Source organism: Typha latifolia, chromosome 14 (genome assembly GCF_019914945.1).
Source record: "Typha latifolia isolate L0001 chromosome 14, TyphaL0001v2, whole genome shotgun sequence".
Classification (NCBI taxonomy): domain Eukaryota; kingdom Viridiplantae; phylum Streptophyta; class Magnoliopsida; order Poales; family Typhaceae; genus Typha; species Typha latifolia.
This window is the reverse complement of record NC_133099.1, coordinates 2,459,014-2,482,203: the sequence shown is the minus strand read 5'-3', so window position 1 is coordinate 2,482,203 and position 23,190 is coordinate 2,459,014. Positions and strand designations below refer to the sequence as shown.

Genomic DNA, 23,190 nt, shown 5'->3' with positions numbered 1-23,190 from the left:
TTTTAAAGAACTAAACTATAATTCTCAAGAATTTCAAATGTGAAGTAGCTTCCTAATAAACAATGGAGGAGAAAAAGTGTGATGAAACTTAAAGTTTTGGTGCACCTAATTTCTTTCCTCCTAGATGTAGCTTTAATATTATTTTAAACATTTCAGTAGACAAATTATTTGAACTTAGATACAATATTTCTTTTATGTGTTAATTAAATTTACAAATGTTAAAAATAAGTGTAAAACCACTAATGCAAATTTCCCGTTTGAAATCTTATAAGTTTAAATCCAATATATGGACAAATGGGACCTATCATTTCCAATTATATGGTTCAAAACTTCAAATGATGCTTTTCTATACCACCTGCATCCTATGTGCATACCAACCAAATTGATCCATCCAACTTTTGTACAAACTGTATGTTTTGATATCAATCCCTATCATGTTGTCTTTGAAACATTTTAAAGCATAAAAGGTCTTGTGGTGTGGTTATCAATTAGTGCCATATATTTCATATCAAGCCCATCCTTTTCATTCTCATGGTACAATTTGGCAAACCAAGCCAAAATGACATAAAATATATGCATATATAAAAGAAAAGAGAGGTATTATTGAGAATTATTGTATGACCCATGAGTATGATTGCCTCCTTGTATCCTCATCAAATTGGCCTTATGGTCTCAAGAAAAGCCTAAAAGAGTACTAACCAAATCTCTAGATTTTCTTTTTTAAATTCCCTAATTCCCACAAGACTTCTTTGGATGCCCTAACACCCCCATTTTCTTGGACATCTCTCTCTCTCTCTCTCTCTCTCTCTCTCTCTCTCTCTCTCTCTCTCTCTCTCTCTCTCTCTATCATCTTAGAACATTATCAAAAACACACACGTACATTTTGTCTTTATAATCATATGAATTTAGAGTTAACTTAATGTGTGTGTTTTAAGCATTAAAAGTGAAATATAAGGGTAGGATATAAACTTAATAATAATAATAAAGATAAACTCAGGGTGTTTATAATAAATGTTCCTTTTATTTTTGTTGTTTTTGTCACATGGTCTTGCTGTACCCAGTCCCCACTTCTCCATTTAATAATTCTTCTCACAACATTAACTGGAATCCTCCAGTAGAAATTCTCTATATATAAATCCTCACCCCTCCTCTCTATCCATCCATCCAAAGTCCAAAACACAAGCACAATGTCTAAGGAGCTGAGCAGCCTCGAGGCCGAGGAGATCACCAAGAAACCGTACGTCGACGCGCCTCCGGCGCCGCTCCTGGACGTCAGCGAGCTCCACCGGTGGTCGCTGTACCGCGCGTTGATCGCTGAGTTCGTCTCCACCCTCCTCTTCCTTTACGTCTCCCTCGCCACCGTCATCGGCTACAAGTCGCAGTCGCAGGCCGAGCAGTGCAGCGGCGTCGGCTTCCTCGGCGTCGCCTGGTCCTTCGGCGGTATGATCTTTATTCTCGTCTACTGCACCGCCGGCATCTCAGGTACGTACATACAAACCCAATTCCTTGTAGATATATATATATATATATATATATATATATATATACATTAAAAAAAAAGTAGAAGGAAAGGACTAAAAAGATGCCGCCTTCTTATATGGATGGAATTGAGGAAGGTGGTCATATAAATCCGGCGGTGACGTTCGGGCTGTTGGTGGGACGGAAGCTGTCGTTGGTGCGAGCCGTGCTGTATATAATCGCGCAGTGCCTTGGAGCCATATGTGGGGCCGGGATAGTCAAGGGGATCATGAAGCATCCGTACAACTCCCTCGGCGGCGGAGCCAACGAGGTCGCCGATGGCTACTCGAAGGGCGCCGCTCTCGGCGCCGAGATCATCGGCACCTTCATCCTCGTCTACGTCGTCTTCTCCGCCACCGACCCGAAGCGCACCGCTCGCGACTCCTACGTCCCGGTTTGTAGCTCCCTCCCTCCGTCCTCTTACTCTACTAATTCTAATGGTTTTTTTTTTTTTTTTTTGCATGTATACCCTCTTAACATCCCTTATTTATATGTATATCCCTCTAAAGTTTGATTTTTATACCCATATATCCGCTCAAAATACTTCATTTTTTTAATTATTTTTTTGCATGGCTGCTCTTGAGAACTTTACTTTTGCGTAGATACTTATATTTTATAGTAAAAGGATAAAATTACTTTTATTCTTTTTTGGACATATTACTCTTAAATAAGGATATCACATCTATTAAATATTTCAGATTTGAACATAGAATTATCAGAAAGTAACCAAGAGAGTGTCCATGAAAAAATAATAGGTTTTCAAGGGTATTCAAATAAATACGAAGTTTAGAGGGGATATAAGCAAATAAAAAGCTTTTGAGGGCATACACATGCCAATTTCTACATAATTATCGCTGAAATTTTTAATTACCATTACAATTGAAGTTAACAAATATAATTACTTAAAAAAAAATATCTTGTAGTTTAGAGTATGAATAGTTGTCGGTGTCTTTTTTCCTTGTGTTATGATATTAGATAATGTTACATAGTTTTTAGACAATTTTAAATAATTTATATATGAATAAAATAGCTTTTTATAATGTAAATTCAGTATTAATTATCATTAGATAGATTTAACTTAAAAAAATACACATTTAGAAGAGCCAAATAAAGTCAGTGACAATTATGTAAACTTTTTTAATTCTAACATTTTATCATAGAGATTATTTCAGCTTGTATGGTTTGAAGTGCTGCACATCTTATTATTTATCATATATCTATATATAATATATTAATAACAAATATAATAAAATATATCATATATATATATATATATATATATAATTTACTAGTTAATAATTTAAGTTTTCGAGTCAACTGATGATTGAATATTTTCAATGGATAGGTATTAGTGCCACTGCCAATTGGGTTTGCAGTGTTCATGGCGCACCTGGCGACGATACCGATCACAGGGACCGGAATTAACCCGGCGAGGAGTCTTGGCGCGGCGGTCATCTACAACCAGCACAAGTCTTGGGATGACCATGTAAGTTATATATAACGCAAGTTTGTAATTAATTATTAAACCTAGTAATACTAGTGTTTCTTCTCATTTATCATTAGTCTTTTGATATTATGTATACATATATATATATGACTAATAAATTTACAGTGGATATTTTGGGTGGGCCCATTCTTGGGAGCCTTCTCTGCTGCAATTTACCACAAGTTCGTGCTCAGAGGGGAGGCAGTCAAGGCAATTGGATCGTTCAGGAGCAGCACCAGGAACTGAGGAGTTGTTTGTGGATGGGGGGAAAGTGGGAAGAAATTAATTAACCGGTGAAATTAAGTTGTGGGGTTTGGTGTTGCTTGTGCTTCTTTCTTGGTCTCTTCTTATTATTAATTTCTTGTCGACGTACTTTGTGTTATGTGAAAGGGATGTCGATATGTTGGAGTGTGCTTTATATGAATTATGTATGCATGGTTTGTAATTGGGAAGATCATGGTTGAAATATATGGTGTTATTTAGTATATTCCAGTGGCTACTAATATATATTGTCTAGAAAATTACGTTTCAATATTCTTCCAAAAATTGTCTGAACCTGAGAAAATATTCATATAATATAAGTTTTTATTTATTTTTTAATTATCTGAGCATATAATAGAAGTTATGAGTTTGATTTTCTTATAGATTTATTAGAACATTTTATACACAGTTTGGATGGTTGTGGCCACCTTTTAGAAGAAATAGTTTAGTTGTCCGAACTATAAAGACTGCAGAAATTTCCTATATACAGGGGCAATACTCCAGAGAATTAGCTTCCCTAATAGGAGATTAGCAATCCCACTTTCTTCTATAAACCAAGAAAGAAATGCAATGAAACTTCAAGGCTTATAAAAATATATGTATAAATTCTCAAAAGGACCACATAGTACATTACCAGCCTAACAGCAGCAAAGATGAGAGAGAGAGAGAGAGAGAGAGAGAGAGAGAGAGAGAGAGAGAATTCACACCTTTATTACAATTCACCTACCCATAACAACTTTCATATGCCAATATATATAAAATTAGTAGTGATCACTTAAACCCTAACTCATCATCATCATCATCATCATCATCATCATCATCTAAAGGACTACTATATCTCTCCGTCCCCTTCTCATATCAGAAAACATGGGCTCATTCAGAAACCACATGGTGGTATGATGTTAGATGCTGCAGTTACCCATAGCTATCACCTGATTCCCCCTCTTCCCCTTCCTCTCCTTTTATCTATATTTTTATATACTCTCTTTAGAGTCAAAGATGTCATAAAGTTAGAAAGCCAGGAAATTCTCCTGACAGTATTACTTTTGATCTTTATAATGCTGACTTGTGAAAGTGATCAGAAATATCCCAGTTTGTTACAATCTGATCACTTTTGTATATATAGATAGCATCTTTCAACAACTAACTCATTTCATATATATTCTTGCACATATAGGTTTAAATTAATACGAGAGGAGAGATATGAAGACTTCACTACTACTCCATAGCAACATTGTAGAAGCCTTGAGGCCTCTTGTGGGAAGAAATGATTGGGACTACTGCATCCATTGGGAATTGTCTCCAGATCAAAGGTACAATTTATTGCAAGAGCTTATATATATATATATATATACTAAATTTCTAATTGGAATACTTTATCTCCAACTTTTTATCTACCTCTTATGTGTAGATTCTTGGAGTTGGTGGGTTGCTGCTGCAGTGGAGTTAGCACTCAGAATGCAGGAGGATTATTTCACTCAGTTTCTGCACCAAAAATGACATGCAGGGATGCAATGTTCAAGCATCCAAGAACAAGTTCATGTGATGCATTAAAGGAGCTCCCTTCCTCTATTCCTTTGGATTCCTCCTTGGGGTATTTATTCTCCTTCCTACTATATTAATTATACTTCTATTTCGCTAATTTGATGTGAATTTCATGGATTAGGATACATGCACAAGCCTTGCTATCCAACCAACCTATTTGGCAAACCAACTTGCCAGAATCCACCATCTCTCAGGTGGGTTATCTTGCTTACTTTATACTATATATTAATTACCTCTATTTCATTATAAATTAGTCTTATTTCATTTTGGTGCAGGATGTGATTAGGGCTAAAACAAGTCTCTTGGTTCCAGTCCCAGGTGGGCTAGTGGAACTCTGTGCTTCTAAATATGTAAGTTTTAAATAGTTTTCTTGTTTATTAGAGGACGTCGACATTGTCACACTATTTTGATGATCCAAACAACCAGTAACCATCTAATTTAAGTTATAATTTTACACGCAACGATCTTTGCATGGCTAGATTAATTTGCATGTACATAAATACCTACGTTTATATGATCATTCGTACTAGGAAAAGTAATTGCTATCGAACTATAGATGGGTGAAGACCAGCAAACAATTGACCTAGTCTTGTCCTGCACCACGGCAATTAGCAACGAAGACCCAAATAGTTCCTATTTCCACCACCAGGACCAAACTGATGAGTTCCAACCATGGATCCACCCGCCGCCGGCATCGGACTTCCGGTGGGACGTGCCGGCAGACCAATCCCGGCTCTACGCCGCTTCATTGGATCTCTTCTCCGATCCCAAGAATGATGACGGGCTATTCGACACGCAGCCGATGCCGTCGCTCGATGACATGATCAATGGCGGCGGCGGCAGCCCCGCCGTGGTGTATCAACAGGCCTTTGCGGCCGCCGCACAGAATCTACAACCGAGCTTAGTTGCAGAGTCCGTATCTCGTGAGATAGGTTTGACAAAATTTGAACTTTTGCTCTGATATTAAAATAACTAATTATAACGGCGATTTTAATCGTTTACGACTTGAATAGTTCACGACAAGGACTCCCTCAAAGCGAAAGCCGCCGGAAGAGCCGACTCAGTCTCCGAGGGAAGCGATCCGGGCGACGACGACGACGAGAACAGGCCGGTGGGGAAGTCCGGCAAGCGGGGCCAATCTAAGAACCTCGTCGCCGAGAGGAAAAGGAGAAAGAAGCTTAACGACAGGCTATACTCCTTGAGATCATTGGTTCCAAAGATCACAAAGGTCACCCACCATATATTCAATCATCTCTCTCTCTCTCTCTACTCTCTCTCTTTCTATATATATATAGTTACATAAAACACCTTGATCTTTTGCTAAATCGTGTTGCTAATTGAAATCTTAAGATGGATCGTGCTTCGATACTTGGAGATGCAATTGACTACATAATCGAATTAGAAAAGCAAGTGAAGGATCTCCAAGACGAATTAGAGGAAACTAATCCCGAAGACGATGGAGCGAAGGGTAGCAACAATAATAGCAATTGCCAATTGATAGAAGTTTCGATTCCAAATGGATTGGAGAACGAGGATTCACCGAATAGTGCGAGAAATAATAATAATAATACTATGGTGATGACCAACAACGCTAAGCAGCAAAATTACCACGAGCCATCGAGCAACGAGGACAAGGGACATGAGATGGAGGTACTTAAACAACATTGTACCATTACGAATAGAACCCCCAACGTTTTTCTATTTTTATTTTTGCATATCGCCACCCACAATTTAACCTTATTTCTTTTTGTCAACTTAATGCCCTCTTGAAAAAATAATAAGGCTAAATTATAGTTCTTTCTTTGGTGAGCAGCCACAGGTAGAGGTGAGGCAGGTGGAGGGCAACGAATTCTTCCTCAAAGTTCTATGTGAGCAAAAGCAAGGTGGATTTGTGAGGTTAATGGAGGCAATGAGTTCCTTAGGGCTTGAAGTGACCAATGCTAATGTCACCACTCACAAGCCTTTGGTCTTGAATGTTTTCCGAGTCATGGTATTTATCTACAACTTAATTAACCTCACAATTAATTACTATCTTATTAAACAAAACTTAATCTATATTTTTTCATTGCTACAGAAACAAGACAGCGAACTGGTGCAAGCCGAGCAAGTGAGGGATTCTTTACTCGAGGTGACTCGCGACTCTAATGGCAGGGATTATAATCATCACCACCACCATCATAGCCTTCAGTATTTGAATCACTACCACTAGTATAATTAATAACAATAATAATAATCTAATATGAATAGATAAGTTAGTGTTAAATAATAATCTAAGGTGAGATTATTCACATGCATGACTATTAAATATCTACATTATTCTCTCTTTTGTTTGGAAGAAAATTTGTGGATGGTTGGTAGTTGAGCCAGGAAAAGGGATCTTATCCTATGCAGCTTTTGGTGCATGGAGGATATCTCTTATGAGCAGTTGTCCTTGTGATTTTATTCCCTGTGATCTTAGAATCATATCCGTAGAGTTGTGGTGATTCTATTCTCTAGCTTTTATTTTTTTTGTTTGGATGTTGATGAGTTCTAGACTTATCCGAGGTTTCGCTTATCCAAGCACTTAGCTTTAGAGGTGGATAACAAAGTTGGATAATAAAGTAGACTTAGATTATATTACATTGCTATGCCAAAAAACCACTCATATATATAGTCAACTAAAACTAAGTCTATATGTAAAAATATACTATGTTATATAACCAGTTGATTAGAAAACTTAAATTATTAGGTAGTAAATATAGTTAGAAGAGAAGTGAAAGAGGAATAATTTTACATACTTTGAGCATCTCCAACTGTAAAGAGTGAAGGGAGGAGATCCCATGGCTAATATAGATGGAGAAGAGAAGAAGGGTTATAACTTTATAATAATTTGGAGTCAATAATTGTAATTATATACTTAATTAGTTCCTATGAGGTCATGTAGGCATTGGTTGCTTGCATACATTCTCTATCTTTTATATATATAGTTTTTTATTCTCAATGTTTGCTTTGAAAAGTCAAAGTCAAAATGCAGAAATGATCCTCTGCCAATCTGCATTTGGTAGTCCTGGCCCAATAACTGACAACTTTTGTTGAGTAAAAATACTATGGATTTTATTTTCATAATTATCACTGAATTTTAAAAAAAATAATATTGTAATTGTCATTGCATTCTTCAAAATATTATAATTATCATTGAAATCTTTTGAATCTTTTAAAATTATTATTATGATAATATTTTGTCTGGAATACTCTTTTTTTTCTCTTAAAATTTAGAGTAGTAATATATATCATACTGAATTTCTGTTCACAAATAAACAAGATTAAGGGCTAACAATAGATAACTTTAAAACTATTTTAAGTAATTTACATAAAGATAATATAACTTTGTTATTAATCTAAATTTAGTTTTAACTCTAATGAGTTAAATTTAACAGTGGAATGTCATTTCTAAAAGAGTTCAATAAGTTTAATAGCAATTATACTATTTTGAAGAAAAAAAAATGACTTTTCTGATTTAAAAATTTTTTATTGACTATTATGCAAAAATCCCAAATATTATTTTAGTTGAAGTCAATGTAGCAAATCTTACTTAAATAACACCATATTTTAGTGATTTTGTAATTCAATCAATCCTTTTTGCCCAAAATCTTCATATCACAACTTACCATTAATTCAACTAACCATCATTAATCTTAGGCTATGGGTTATTTAACTCTACATATAAAATTACAAAAAAAAAACACCCCCTAAAACACTTTCCAACCTAATCAAATTTACTAAAATACCTCTAAAAATAGTGGTAAAAATGTTTAGATTTTGTAATAGTGCATTAAGCATGGGTTTTTTAGGAGTGAAATGAAATGAGAAAAAAGACAGACAACGATATTTTTGGTATTTTAAAAGTTAATTTAGTGTCCGGAGAGGAATACTTCTATTGAAAAATTATTTTGTTAACTTACTGAGATATAAAATTTATAGGAAAGAAAGACTATTATAGATACCTCAAAGACGCTGTTAATAAAAAAAAATCATTGAAATGTAGGGTATAATTTAAAAAATTTCCACAAAAAAAATCTTGGATTATACTAGAAAACAATATTCTATATAATAGTTTCCTTCATATATAATGGGCAGTGGGTGAAAGATTACATCATCTTAACCAGCATGAAGACAAGATATAATCCATTATTTAATGCCAATTGGCAAGGCTACCATCACACTAAACACTTTAGTTTCCATAAAGTCGTAGGGTTAAAGATAGAATTTTACTGTCCAAAGGGGAAGTTTTCACACAGAAAAACATTCACCAGCCACCATCTTCTATGTTTTAAGGCAGTTGTTAATTAATTTGACAACGATATATGACCCATCTGCACTATTTGATCACCTCTATTATCAACTGCAATTAACACGGTTGTTATTATGGCTGTCAAAATAGCTCGCTCGTTTACAAGGCTGCTGAACTCAGCTCAAATTTTATAATATAATGAGAATTATTTTTATATCTACTCACCTCTTAAAATGTGTAAATATTGTAGCTAGGAAGGATACATTATAATTATAATTTTAAATAATTAAGCTAACTCGAGCCAAGCTCACTAACAAACGAATAAACTACATTATCGAAGAATACAGCATAGTTCAAATTAAACAAATGGAAACCTCCTCAGTATTATTCTCCATCACTATTCACTACCTTAAAAATTGGATCACCCAAAATGTCAACCCTAGCACCAACCACCTCCTCCACGCTGTGCCATCTCCCGCACCTCCATTGCCCGGCGGCGGCGGCGGCGGCGGCGGCGGCAACCCTGCACCGTTGGTGTTCGACGAATTGCCGCTTCCACCCTCAGCTCTCGCAGCACCCACACTGATTCCAAACTTCATGCCTCCCAGGCAGTGCCCCTTTACATTGCATATAAACCAGTAACTCATCTCCGCCGTGAGGTTCACGCGATCGCGGCCGCTGCTATAGAGGTCGAAGACTCCCGACCTCGCATCGCACGATCGATACGTGTCCTGCGTCACTCGCTGCACGTCGTGCTGGCCCTTGACATAGTTAAAAACTGCAACCCAGATCGATTACTTAAACCAGTGGCTTAATTGAATTGTTGTTTTCAACTATAATTCGTTAGATTTAAGTGCAGCAACTCAATGGGCTCGTGACAATTATGATTTTTTCAAGAACATAATGGCAATTATGTAAAAAGAAAATCCCTAGCTATTTTAATGGTGAGCCATGAGATATGATTAGTGATCATGAACTAACCGAGAGAATCGCCGACGGTGAAGTTGTACTTCTCCGACCAGAGAAGGTAGTTGACTCCGGTGGACCAGCCATCCTCGTCGCCGACTATGTAGTCTATGGCTATCACATGGTAGGAAGAGAAGAGAGCTAATATGGAGATGAGAAGATAAGATATCATGGATTTTGATGGATAGGGGAAGGAGGCCTGAGACATTGGAGACAAGATGAAGTTGAGAGGGGTATGATGATGCAGGGATGAGCATGATTGCTATTTGTAGAATTTAAAGCTCCAAGCTAATTGCTTATTGCCCTCATAGACTTGTTCAAAGTCCAAAAACAAGAGGGTTTCTGGTTGTCTTTTGTAAAATATAAATGTTGATTGGGGCCTACCAAATGGGAATGGGTGTTATAATAAATAATCTCGGTTACTTCTGAGCTAAGAATTATTGTTCAATCCATAGAAAGTATGTGAAGAGCTCTTCCTTGAAACCAAAATCAAATGAAGAAAATAGAAGAAGATATATTTAAATGTTTTCCCCTAGCCTTCAGATGGTTCTTGAAAATTTAATGAAATCATTAGATGAGATTTAATGAGATTAATACAACTACAAGAGGCACTTTAATTGGAAGAATGGCATGGGCAGTAGTAGTTATCTAAAAGCACTAAATCAAATTTGTGGAGACCCAAACAAACAAGAAAATTGTGTTTTTTCCATTAACCAAACTAGGCTTTTTTTGCGAACATAGCCACTCTTGGGTGCAGTTCAAACTTGGCTTGAAATTTAGAGCCTAAGCCAAAGGATTGAGCTTGAATTGATTAATTATAATTCGAACTTATTTTGAGTTTGAGTTTATTTTTGAACCATTTGACAAGCAAAATTCAAGCCTATTTCAAATCAAGTCTAAACCAAGCTATTTAGACTTGATTTATGTATTAAAAAATAACATATTTATGTATTTTAAGCTAGTGAAGAAGCCTAGTTTGGTAAATATAAAGAAAAAAAAAACCCGCAAGCCTTTTACCCGAAAACAAATAATGATTGCCAGGGCCCAAGCCCACATGCTCTCAAGTCTCAAACCTATTTAAATCTTAGTTTGGGATCCAATAGTGATCCAATAACAACTAATGAAGTAATTCTTTTTTAGATGATTAGATCCGTCTTTAATCCTCAGCCCTAAGTTAATCTCGATGCCTACTGTTAGCTTTTGCTAACTCACCATCCATGAACGCGAACCCCATGCTTATCACCAATGGCATCAAGGCGACAAAGCGGCCCACGTGGCGAGCCCATATTCGCTTGAAGTACACTAGATCACAACGGTCACCAGAGCCGATGAGAATTAAAGGGCACCCGCGAGACACCGTAACACGAATACTTCTATAAGTCGGTTTCCTAGTACTACTCGCACTCGGAAATCCTCAACCCCCCACCCGAATAAGAATATAAAAAGAAAATCCCCAGAATACCCTAGAACACACCATACATTACCATCGAAACCTCTCCCATCTCTCTCCCCCCGCAACCGTCACCAAGAAGACGAGAGAAGAGAAGAGAAGAGAAGAGAAAGCAAATGGAAAATGAGTTGTGGTTACCTCCCTGCCAGATCCGCCTCGGTAACTTCACCGCCTCCGAGCTCTTGGCCGCGGCCAATCTCGTGCAGCTCAGCGAGAGCGGCAGCGGCAGCGGCAGCGGCAGCGGTAACTCCACGGGGGAATTCGAGAGAGGCACCTCCTCGCCTCGATCGGTGAACACGCGGTGTTCTCCTCCGCCGCCGCGGCCGCTTGATCTGGAGGAAGAAGACGAGATGGGGAGTACACCGAGGAGGAGGAAGAGGTACCGTTCGATGGCTGTTCTGTACGCAGCGACGGCTCCGATCGGAGAAGGCGGTGACGCTAAGCGTCGCGAGAAGAGGGAGAGAGGAGGAAGAAGAGGAGAGATGGAACGGGGCGGGCTCGGGTTGTAATTATTCGTAGTTTTGATGTACATTTGGGGGCTTCTCGTTTTTCTGTGTCGTAGCACCGGCCGGTAAGTTTAGGGTGAAAAGTGTACAAAGGTTACCGATAGGATTAGATTATGAGAACGACTAGAAGAAAAAAAAAATGGAAAATTGAATTTTCTTTGTATGCATGGATGCAATTTTTAGAAGTTTTGAATTGCGTAACAATGCAGTTCAAGTTAACCTCTTATTATGTTTGTAAGCTGATTGTTTCTTATGTAAGAATGGTATAATTGCACTTAGACTCTTTAAATTTTTGTCTATTTTATATTTATCTTTTATAACACATTTAATCCATTTAGCTATAAAAAATTTTAAAATAACTTTTTTGTTAGTTATTTATTTGCTTTGTTTCAAAATAACCATATTCTGGTGATAGATAAACCCGGACCCTGTTTATTTTTATTTTTATTTTTATTTTTTTATAAAGTAAAATTTAGGATAAAATAATTATTTGATATCTTCTATTAATACCTCCAAAAGTAAAAAAAAAAAAAAAATTGTGTGTTTCAGTATAATTATCTCTATAAGACTCAGTGGACTAGTATTGGTGATATTGATTTTTTTTACCATGTAAAATGTCCTTGAAAAGTTTAATAATTAATAATTTTAAATGCAAATAATCTAGTGTTCACCTTTGAATGTGAATGGTTGAGAAGGACAAGCAAGTACATGGGAACTACTAGGAACGTGACTTGTCTCCCGGTGTTTTTGTTCTAAACTTTATTTTAAAAAAATTTATTTTATGAAAGACATTTTTTTTTTCACAAAATAAAATTCATTATAAAAAAGCCAGAAGCTTAAAAAAATATTCTAGCAGCCTCGGGAATAATACATGGAACTCAAACATTCCTGAGTCTCGTCGTCCCACTAAAAAATAACATTTTTACATTTACAATAGTTTACCAACTAGTGATCAGTATCATTTGCCTTCTTATAAATATATTTTATGTTCAGATCGTTGAAATTCTAAATCAAATATTGGATGTCATCGGGCAAGTACTCCCCTAATGTGCTGATCGCTAGCGCATTCAGAGTTTCCATGGGTTGAATTGTTGATTAAGAAGTTGAATAAGGGTCTGAGAATCAATTTTAAAAACCATACTAAGGAATCCATACTCTTTAGCTCTTATCTTGGCTATCCGTAGAGCCCAAGCTTTAGAAATCAATTACAAAAACCATGCTAAGGAATCCATACTCTTTAGCTCTTATCTTGGCTATCCGTAGAGCTCAAGCTTTAGAATAACTGACTCCAACCCTATTGCACGGATCACCTCCTGCCAATAAAACACATGCATTAGCATCCGTTAAGATCAACTCCCACTATCCTATTTAGTTTTAGGGTTATATTTGTCTTAATAGTCTCAAAGCCAATAGGAATGAATGACATCTCTCAGTCGTGTAAGAGAAAATATAATTTAGAATTTTCTTAAATTATCAAAATACCCTATTATATATTTTAAATATAATTCATCCTATTATATTTATCATTTGACTCCTTATTTTATTTTAATATCTTAAAAATCTCATGAATTAATTTTACCTAATAGCTGCTCATATAGAGAACATTTTGTTTTTTTAGAAACAAAAAGTTAAGTAATTTACATTCTACACTGCCCTTACAATTTACCTACAATACCTCAAAAACATCTAAGATTAATTTCATCATAAAAGTAGTTAACAAAATAGAGAATATTTTCTTACTTTTTGAATTAAAAAAAATTAAGATACTTTATATTTGACTTTAAAATTTAGTCATCCATTATTTTTGCCTCTTACTAAAAGAATTTATTCAAGGATTTACGATAATTTTGTATTTAAAGTTATCTTTACTTACCTATACAATAATTCATAGTTAACCAAACTAATGGCACGATGGTTTTGAGACATTAAAATCAAAATACAAGATTGAATAGTAAATATCAGTATGATAGGCTGTAGATAATAATAAAAAATAAAACGTACGGTGATATTTATCTATACAACTTGTTATATTTTAGATAGCTAAAGAGATAAATTGTACGTTTTCATTCATTAAAGGTTCAATTCATTCTTGGCCGAGGCTCAAAATTTGAACACATAAATTAGCCCATGATATACCAGTATGATATGGGTTAAACAAAGAAAATATAGTGTTATTTAAAAATCCAAACCAATAGCATCGATATATATCTATAGATTATTGTTATGGATTTAGGTCGGACTACAAATTACTTCCAATTGTTCACTTGAGAAGTCGGTATAGTTGCACTGGCTAGTGAATCCTAATTTGATCCAAAGATACATAGAATGCAGATGTTTAAAGTCAAGCACTATACGGTGGATTGCGCAACCCGAATTTGGGGCTTGTTGTTGATCCAATTAACAGATATCAATTTAAAATATAAGTACACCAACTTATCATATGTTAACATAATTCCACTTGTACTATGGTCTCAGAAGAAATATTGAGTTTTAAAGGGTTTTAGATGAAAGTTTTCCTAATCACACAAATTTAAAGAAAAATTAAATCAAAAATTTCTTAATTCCAACTTCGTTGGATTCAAGCTTGAGTCAAAGCTGACATTAAACTTGATCCAAATTAATTCAGAAACGACTCCGCCCTCCGCTGACGTCAACTCCATTAACAGACTAATGTAATTCTGCGTGACGATTTTTTATTCGCGAAGCAACGCTCTCGTCACCAACGGTCAACAGCGCGCACTAAAATAAAGAGGAGGAAATTATAAGGGAAGAGTACCCGCGGGACACCGTAACGCGGATCCTTCTCCGAGTCGGTTTCCAAATCCACACCCACACATATATAAATATAAACTCCATATCATACCATCGCAAGCAACCGTAGGATTGTGGGAAAACGCGAACGCATCCCAAAAATAGAAATCGAAGCAAAAAAGCAACCGAGAGTTTAGATCGATAGCAAAAGAGATGGAGGTCGAGCACTTCTTACCTCACCACCACCCGATCCCGATCCCGATCCCGATCTCGATATCGTCTTCCTCCTCCCGTCGTCTCCTCGACCTCTTCACCGCCAGCGAGATCGCGGCCGCGGCGCAACTCGTCCAACTCGGCGAGAGCAGCGGCGAGTCGGAGCAGCCCGGGAGGTCGGCGGTGTCCCTCTCGGCCTCGTCCGTGAACGCGACGGAAGGCGAAAAGGAGGAGGAAGTGATCGAGATGGAAGGGCCATGGAGGAGGAAGAGGCGGTACCGTTCGATCCGTTCGATCTACGCTGCGACGGCTCCGATTGGATCACGCGGGAACTCTCAGCAGCGGAGAAAGAGGAGGAGAGAAGAGGAGTAGATAGGCGTGTTTGATGTTATTGTTGTAATTATTGCTAATTTTAGCGATGAGGGGAGGTGTACAAAAGTAGCAAAACTAACTCGGTTCTTTTATTTTGCCTTCGGGCTATTTGCCAAAAAATAAAAAATGGAATAAGTCTGCTCTATTCCTGGATACGTGGATTAATGTTTAATTATCCTAAAGGTATTGTGGTAATTACCGATGTCAACTTAAAGCATGGTTACGTCTTCGAATAGTGTTTCACTATAAATCATGAATAAGGTGTCATTTATTCATAAACAGTGACCCTTTATTCTATAATCACGATGAAAAGTCTGCAAGAATCCAAACCCTAATAAATCTATGGTTCAAATTTGGATGATATGGTTGGTTATACGTAGTATGTGACCATTTTTTATTTTTTTTCTTATACGTTTTCGTTTCGATTGGTGGCAATATAATCTTTTCAATTTCAATATCAGCTTCTTTGGTAGACGTAAGCAGATAAAGAACATTAGCACATCAAGATCACATTGCTTTAATGAGCTTTTTTCTTTCTTTCTTTCTTTCTCGCTAAGTGGCCCTCCTTTACTTTACTTTTCTTTCTTATGGTTTATGTCAAGAGAATACGTTATCTGTTTATTCTATGCTCTTCTCAATGCAGAGATTGATAGCGGTGTGCTAGATGATCTTAACATTAATAGGGATGGCAAAATATGTCAACATATGTTTGTTGATGACATTCTTTATTGTCACCAAGCTGATTCTATTAATTGTCCTCTGAAATTTTGTTTTATAAAATCTTAAGTTTCAAATTGAATTAGTTTAAATTTTAAATTTTTAAAAAATAAATTTAATTAGATATAAAAATAAATAAAATTTATTTAGTTATTGCAGCCGTTTAAGAGTTTCTGAACAAGTTTCGAGAGGGTCGCTAAACTCAGAACGAACAAACGATACCTTAAACTCTAACTTTTAAACTTTTCCGAAAACAAGAGGCCTCTTAAAAGTCCCATGGGAGAGAGTTGGTTAAACCTTACTCCCAACAAAGCTAATTTTGAAGTGCTTACCAACATTCTTAGCCATCAGATTCAACCACCTCTTTTGAGATATCTTCTATCTTTATCTTGTGATTCAGAAGCCTTTGTCTCCCACTGTCTTAGGGACACTAACTAACTGGTTAGCCACCTTGGTAGGGAGATTGACTCAATCCCCATCAGTTTGGATAGTTTACTGCATGTATCCTCTCACATACCTAATATATTTTTGCATCTTTTTTCTTTACCAAAAAAGAAAGTAATAGAATAAAAAATAAAAACATACAATAATTTACAGCCTAACAAAGTGTTTATGGTGTTATATTTCACAGAAGTATAATGTAATATTAGGATATATTATAGAAGATGCCAGACTACAGCAAAAGAGTTATTGGGCCACCTTGTAACCCAGATATGAAGCCCTAAGAATTTATTTATTTATTTATTTTGAGAGAGAGAGAGAAGCTGAGAAACTTTAATATTGTTATTACTACCAAGAGGAGTTCAAATCTTCTTGTATTTCTCTTTGGCCGTCTTTTATTATTTTTTTCAATTTATCACCTGCCTTTCTAGTTTATTATGGGAAATAATTTCGAGATAGTGATCTCATATATGTTTTTTTTTTCTGGTTGATGTTGAATTTTACCAATTTATATATGATATTGTTACTATATTGCACTTCTCATATTACATCAACCCACAAATTAAAACAACCTTGTCGTCAATAAAGCAAAAAAATAGCCATTCGGATACAAAAACACCTCTCTTTTCTTAAGCCATGGTGCCTTGCAAAACTCTATACCTTGAGAAGGAGGTGGTGATTTGCAAAGAAAAAAAAGTACTTAAAGAAGGAAAAGGTCTCTTGCAATGTGAGCTGCTTGACAACAAGCTGTGAATTAAAGGAGGAGGAAGATGGAATAATTCACGAGTGTTAGTTGCATGATTAGATGATGGAATACTTCAGCACTTGAACATTTCAGTACATATCCATGAGAACACGACATGGGGTTGGTATTAAATGGAGTCTCCTCCTACTCCAACTTAATTATTTATGGGCCCAGGCCACAATGCAATTGCTCTACTCTTAGTTCAGCATCCATAAAGTTTTAACATATAAAAAGGAGTAGAAAAGTTCTTGAATTGATTGTCCTTATAAAGCTAATCAACTTCCTAGAATAAACATCAAGTAGAGTGATACTTCTAACATAGATTGATGCCCTTACTTCTTATAATTTTATATTTATTCTATAGGTATCTTTATTAATTATTAGCATGTGTTGCAAGATTAGGATTTAGTGTAGATTAAACTATTGGATGTGTGGCATTGCGTCTTAGGAAAATATAAATAAGCATTACCAATAGCTAGGCTTAGATAAACCAAGTATTCAAAATTAAGTGACGTTCTAAATTGAGAATTAGTGATGCTATATTGTAGTTTGGTAAAAAATTGTTGATGGGTCATTTCTCTTGTACCATGAAAACTTCGAATTCCATCAATCCATCTAATTCTTCATCTTCTATTTGATCTTGGTACCGACAAAATATTAAGTAGCCCAAGTAATATTATATCCATTTGGTTGCCCACAAAGAAGTTTAGATTCTCTCATCACATGGTTCTTTTATCAACCATGCATAGTTTAAAATAAAATGGAGAAGAAACTACAGCACTAGCTAACTCATATGCTTCAATGAGAAAAACAACTACAGTTCATGAGGAAAGGCTTCAAGAAACACTACTCCATTATCATGATTCTTGCTCACCAAACACTTTATCTATGCCGAAACTTATCAAACTATAACAACTCCATTAGTCTGAACTTATATATATATATATACAAGTGCAGTATCTCATCACCATAAACACATCATCAGAAAGCTAGACGTTCAACAATGGCTGGACTGCTACTACTTGTTGCTTCTCTTCTCATTTCATCCTTTCTTCATGTTAGTAGTAATCGATTGAGTGTAGATTACTACGCCGAGACTTGCCCGCATGCAGAGAAGGCGGTGACGGAGGCCGTTCGTCGAGCGGCGATGAACGATAAGACGGTTCCTGCGGCGTTGCTCCGCATGCATTTTCATGATTGTTTCATCAGGGTCTCTCTAAGCCCTCTCTCTCTGTATTTATATATATATATATATATATATATATATCATTTATATTAGGGAATTTCCTAATTTTCAGCTTACATTTTAATATCACTATGGAGTGTAGATTTGACTTATTTTCAGTATTTCAGCAAAAGACATCGTATTCTCAATATTCTGCTCCTTTTTCACGAAGCTGAGAAAAAAAAAAGAGATGGAAATTTTGATCGAGAAAATGGAATACTTTGATATTAATGCTAACAAACTAACAAGAAAACATAGGGTTACATTTTGGTATTCTATAATAAGATTACGTCTTCTTGGAAATATGAAAAAAAAAAAAAAACTTTGTATTATTAAAATTGTATGTTAACTTGTAAATGTAATAGAGTTGGTTGTTTTGTTGAAGGGTTGTGATGGCTCAGTGCTACTTGACTCAACGAAGAATAACAAAGCAGAGAAGGATGGACCCCCAAACATCTCACTGCATGCATTCTATGTGATAGATAATGCTAAGAAGGCAGTGGAGGAAATGTGCCCAGGTGTGGTCTCATGTGCAGATATAGTGGCTTTGGCTGCAAGAGATGCAGTAGCTCTGGTATGTTAAAATCATTAACTTTAATCAATATCTTAATGACAGGTCAAGAATAATTAGGCCATGAAAATTAATGGATTGTCTATTACTTGTAAGCTGCAAGCAATCACCTAACAATTTGAATGGAGGTTAATATTTTTGATGCTATTCTTGTGGTTTCCTCATAATGCTACCTAATTGTGCTGATTGAATACTTTGCTTCACCTTGCTTGTAAGATTCTTGAGTGAGTGAAATTAAGCTTTGATGCTCCTCATAATTCCTTTTGACATGATAAATTAGGTAAAAATTGCATCAGATTTCAAGAACTTGATGACACTTGTAATTAAGAGATTGTTACTATTTGTTATTTAGTCTGGTGGTCCAACTTGGGAGGTTCCAAAGGGAAGGAAAGATGGGAGGATTTCTAAGGCCAGTGACACACAACTATTACCACCTCCTACCTTCAACTTCTCTCAACTGAAGCAGAGCTTTTCACAGAGGGGCTTGTCTACAAAAGATCTAGTGACACTCTCAGGTAATTGTTGATACTAACATTTGTAAGCTTCCATGGAAAATATAAAAGGGATTTATTTCAAAAAGGAACAAAAGAAAGTTCAGAAAAAAGCAGGTTCCCTGTTTCTTGGAGTTCCCTGAATAGTTTCCCATGATCAATCAAGATACTATTTGCACCGTTCTATTATTGCAGGAGCACACACCCTAGGGTTTGCTCATTGCTCCTCATTCCAGAACAGAATACACAACTTTGACGCCACCCATGACGTCGACCCTTCAATGAATCCAACCTTCGCCGCAAGACTGCAAAAGGTATGTCCAAAACATAACAAGGCGAGGAATGCAGGTTCGACCATGGACTCAACGGGGACCAAGTTTGACAATGTCTACTACAAGATGCTCCTGGAAGGAAAGAGCTTGTTCACCTCAGATGAAGCTCTTCTAACACATCCCAGAACAAAAGAGCTGGCTTCCCTATATGCTAGCTCACAAGAAGCTTTCAATGAAGCATTTGTCAAGTCCATCATCAAGATGGGCAGCTTGCCTGGTGGACAAGAAGTAAGGTTGAACTGCAGAATGGTTAGATGAAGGCCAAGAATAAGCTTACTCAATGTTTGGATTTGCTGAAGCCAATCAGCTTTAACGTTGTGTTGCGTGACTCGTGTGTTTGTGTGGATGTAGAATAAGATGAAATTTGTTGCTTCATCTTTTAGAACTTCTGGCTTGTCATTTGAGAGAACAATAAAGCAAAGGGTTTCTTTGTTAACAAGTTCTCAATTATTCAAAAGATTTCGGAAAAGAGTTGAGGAATCTGAACTTGCAGTGTTAACATTAGATCTGCAAAAAACAATACAAACAAAGCAACCAAGCATGCATATGAAACAACATCTTAGATTTAGATTCTCCAAATTCACAACTCCAAAAGATAGCTATCTCCATTTAACACAAAAGAGCACATAGATCAAAATTAATGATATTAAGATCCTTCCTTTGAGGGGGGAAAAGAAAATCTTACTCAGTATAATGCTAATTAATTGGCAGAAACATCGCATCAAAAGCACAAATATAGTTTTCAGAATGATATTGACAACTAGACACACAAGACCTAACTACAATTGTTTATCAGCATGAGATTGAAAAGTCACCTGCATTTCCTGCTCCTATTATATCCATACACTAGCTGTCCACACGTAACTCAAAACTTGCACCTCATTATGGTCTAATAGATGTCTTAGGGGAGAATTTAATGATTCTCCGACATCAAGACAGTTTGAATTGGCAAATGTCTTTTGGAAATCTTCGATTGTGTATGTTCCTATCCCTGAATAAATAAACCAAGCAACAGGTTGAGCTTTCCATTCCCACAAAGGATGCAAATTATAAAAATTGTGGTATTAAGACTTGGCTGATAAATATTTCCTACACAATTTAGATAAACTATAGTTGATAGTGTGATACCCCGCAGTCATGGTGTTAAAATGCTTCCTTGTGGCACCTCAGTGGCAAAGGGGAAACTTGATTATATTTCATCCACTGGTTATAAAAGAAGCACTAAACAAACTAAGTCTTCTCAACTCATACCAGGGAAGCCGCTACTTTAATGATCCTGTATACCAGGGATCAGTTAGATGACTTTCTTGAATTGGAAAAGGGTTTGAACCCAAATAACAGAATATAATGGTGATAAAATTATCAACATATCCAAGCCAGCAGTACACTTTCATAACTAATTAGGGGTCATCATCTACTACTTGGATAAATCTTATTCCAACCATATCAGCCTTCACATTGAGGACTCGGGGAAAGATATGCAACCATTTCTCCAAGAAAGTCCAGAAACAAGCATATATTAAACTTTCCAGTCCCAATAGCCCTTCCATTAACATACTTCATCAAACTCTTTTATTCAATTTTATTTGAATTATTTTCTTAAAGTCTACAAAGTCTTAATCTTCCTTTAGATATTATGGTCTTTCTTCCAAGAAAAGATTCAAAAGGTTTCATCGACAACTCTTATTTCTCCTAAGAGTACAATATACAGAAGATTAGCTCAAAATTCAGAAAAACGAACGCAAAAGCAAACCTAAAGAGTAAAATAGGAAGGAAAAGACTGCCTAAGAATCCCAGCATATGCAACCAATTGGAGGATTAAATTCCACCAAGAAAATTTTTCAGACAAATAAGATTCTACACCTATGCCGTAGCATTCGCATCCATCAAATCAAGGCCATATACGAAACATCCATACCACTAAGTGAAGCATGTAGATTAGATATATTTCGAGCATCGTATACTATTATAGCTTCCTTAAACCTGAGAAAATTCCAATGAAATTACTTAAACATCACAAATATATAACAAGGCAAATATTTTGCATCCAAAATAGACTTGAATTAACAATTGCAGCAAAAGGACTCGTGTTTTAGCAAGGAATCATACTAAGATGTGAACTTTCTATTCCAAACTGCCTAAATCAAATAAGATATTAATTCCTTACAAGACTTCCAGTAATTATGGGAAGCAGTCTTCTCCTTTTGCCATGCCCAGTTATTCAACAAACGGACAAAAGGATAACAAAAAGACACTAAGAAGCGGTAACGATTCATACTTGAGTCTTGAGGAGTTTTCTTCTCGCAAGAAATCTAGCTATGGACGGCGTGAGAGCGATCGTGACCGGAACCCTAACAGGGAACAGCGCTTTGTTGCACAAGATCGCGAGGGCAAGCGCGCCACCGCTGGATGCGGCGAGCTCCGTCGTCCTGTTCCTCGTCCTCTTCTCGGGGGACGGCGCATCGTAGCCGTCCAAGACCACGGCAGGGTCTCCGCTACCTTCTCCGGCGCCGTCGGCCGGATCCTTCTCTTGGACGCCGGAGGAGAGGCCGACCTTGTGGAAAATGGACTCAACGTCGACGTTGTTGTTGATGGCGACGTAGAGTCCACTGATGGAGGCGGCGGAGACGGAAAGGTGGACGCCCAGGGCCACCTTGCCGTACTTCTTCATGAGCTCCTTCATCCGCCCGGAGAACGCCATTCCCACGATATTAGTGCTAGGGTTAGAGCTTTCAAAGGAAGGAGAAAGGTGGGGTTTTGCTAGGGCTTTTGAGGTTGGCTTGAGACGGAAGAGAGGTCAAATTCCAGAAAGTTCCACACGGGCGACTTCAGGTTTAGGTTACACCGCGGCGAAGTATAAGACTCGCATAAACGATTAATCAACGCCGTTAATTTTCTGATCGACGGATCCTCCAGGTACTTCTCAAAATCCATCCAATTTCGTTTTAAATAATTGAAGAAAATAACGGAAAAAAAAGGAAGAAAAATATTTCTTAAATTCCACAAAATACACAGCAGTTACAATTTTATGTGTACATTAACTAATACAAATCCAGAGATCTAAGAGAGGAGTGATAGCAAAGGCATTAGCAATTCAAGTACAAATTATTACTTCTCAAAGCCATCAGAGAAGCACTAAACTTTGGAAAGACAGGAAGGGAGCCCTTACAACTTGCAATACAAACTATTCCCCTTGATAGCATTCAAGTGAACAAACTCCCACCTCCTCATATGAGGAGAGAGCTCTCTCCCCTGAGCTCACCCCTGCTTCCATAACCTTCTTATCTCTCAACCCAAGCACAAAAGCTTGCATGATATAAAGGAGGGGAA

General features: G+C 36.6%; 5 protein-coding genes and 1 long non-coding RNA gene across 8 annotated transcripts; 3 read left to right on the top strand and 3 right to left on the bottom strand.

Annotated features, from left to right (window-relative positions):
* Positions 1 to 1,107: 1,107 nt before the first annotated feature.
* Positions 1,108 to 3,489, top strand: LOC140800836 (probable aquaporin PIP2-6). Its single transcript, XM_073155728.1, has 4 exons — positions 1,108 to 1,482; positions 1,617 to 1,912; positions 2,864 to 3,004; positions 3,131 to 3,489. Exons 1-4 carry the CDS (start codon positions 1,188 to 1,190, stop codon positions 3,248 to 3,250), a joined length of 852 nt encoding a protein of 283 aa, XP_073011829.1. The 5' UTR covers positions 1,108 to 1,187; the 3' UTR covers positions 3,251 to 3,489.
* A 980-nt stretch (positions 3,490 to 4,469) lies between these two features.
* On the top strand, positions 4,470 to 7,023 carry LOC140801117 (transcription factor ABORTED MICROSPORES-like). Its single transcript, XM_073156121.1, has 9 exons — positions 4,470 to 4,578; positions 4,677 to 4,859; positions 4,932 to 5,004; positions 5,086 to 5,160; positions 5,341 to 5,742; positions 5,824 to 6,038; positions 6,161 to 6,460; positions 6,624 to 6,800; positions 6,885 to 7,023. Exons 5-9 carry the CDS (start codon positions 5,367 to 5,369, stop codon positions 7,017 to 7,019), a joined length of 1,203 nt encoding a protein of 400 aa, XP_073012222.1. The 5' UTR covers positions 4,470 to 4,578; positions 4,677 to 4,859; positions 4,932 to 5,004; positions 5,086 to 5,160; positions 5,341 to 5,366; the 3' UTR covers positions 7,020 to 7,023.
* Positions 7,024 to 9,350: 2,327 nt separating this feature from the next.
* On the bottom strand, positions 9,351 to 12,036 carry LOC140801066 (uncharacterized). Of its 2 annotated transcripts, XM_073156065.1 has the most exons (3): positions 11,635 to 12,036; positions 10,062 to 10,160; positions 9,351 to 9,858 (listed from the first exon to the last, which is right to left on the bottom strand). In XM_073156065.1, exons 1-3 carry the CDS (start codon positions 12,026 to 12,028, stop codon positions 9,485 to 9,487), a joined length of 867 nt encoding a protein of 288 aa, XP_073012166.1. In that variant the 5' UTR covers positions 12,029 to 12,036; the 3' UTR covers positions 9,351 to 9,484. The 2 variants fall into 2 exon arrangements, with proteins under 2 accessions (XP_073012166.1, XP_073012167.1); XM_073156066.1 differs by lacking the exon at positions 10,062 to 10,160.
* Positions 12,037 to 13,128: 1,092 nt separating this feature from the next.
* LOC140801227 (uncharacterized) lies at positions 13,129 to 15,345 on the bottom strand. The gene is made up of 2 exons (XR_012111394.1): positions 14,989 to 15,345; positions 13,129 to 13,315 (listed from the first exon to the last, which is right to left on the bottom strand). It is a non-coding gene; the product is annotated as an uncharacterized lncRNA (long non-coding RNA).
* Positions 15,346 to 18,174: 2,829 nt separating this feature from the next.
* LOC140801382 (peroxidase 64-like) lies at positions 18,175 to 20,296 on the top strand. Its single transcript, XM_073156472.1, has 4 exons — positions 18,175 to 18,451; positions 18,852 to 19,040; positions 19,390 to 19,552; positions 19,724 to 20,296. The coding sequence occupies exons 1-4, from the start codon at positions 18,245 to 18,247 to the stop codon at positions 20,116 to 20,118; spliced, it is 954 nt and encodes a 317-aa protein (XP_073012573.1). The 5' UTR covers positions 18,175 to 18,244; the 3' UTR covers positions 20,119 to 20,296.
* LOC140801383 (uncharacterized) lies at positions 19,581 to 22,685 on the bottom strand. 2 transcript variants are annotated; one of them, XR_012111419.1, is made up of 3 exons: positions 22,139 to 22,658; positions 20,989 to 21,136; positions 19,581 to 20,851 (listed from the first exon to the last, which is right to left on the bottom strand). XR_012111419.1 is itself a non-coding variant. In XM_073156473.1 (2 exons), the coding sequence occupies exons 1-2, from the start codon at positions 22,559 to 22,561 to the stop codon at positions 20,846 to 20,848; spliced, it is 429 nt and encodes a 142-aa protein (XP_073012574.1). In that variant the 5' UTR covers positions 22,562 to 22,685; the 3' UTR covers positions 19,581 to 20,845. The 2 variants fall into 2 exon arrangements, 1 of the variants encoding a protein (XP_073012574.1); XM_073156473.1 differs by lacking the exon at positions 20,989 to 21,136 and having other exon boundaries at positions 22,139 to 22,685.
* Positions 22,686 to 23,190: the final 505 nt, after the last annotated feature.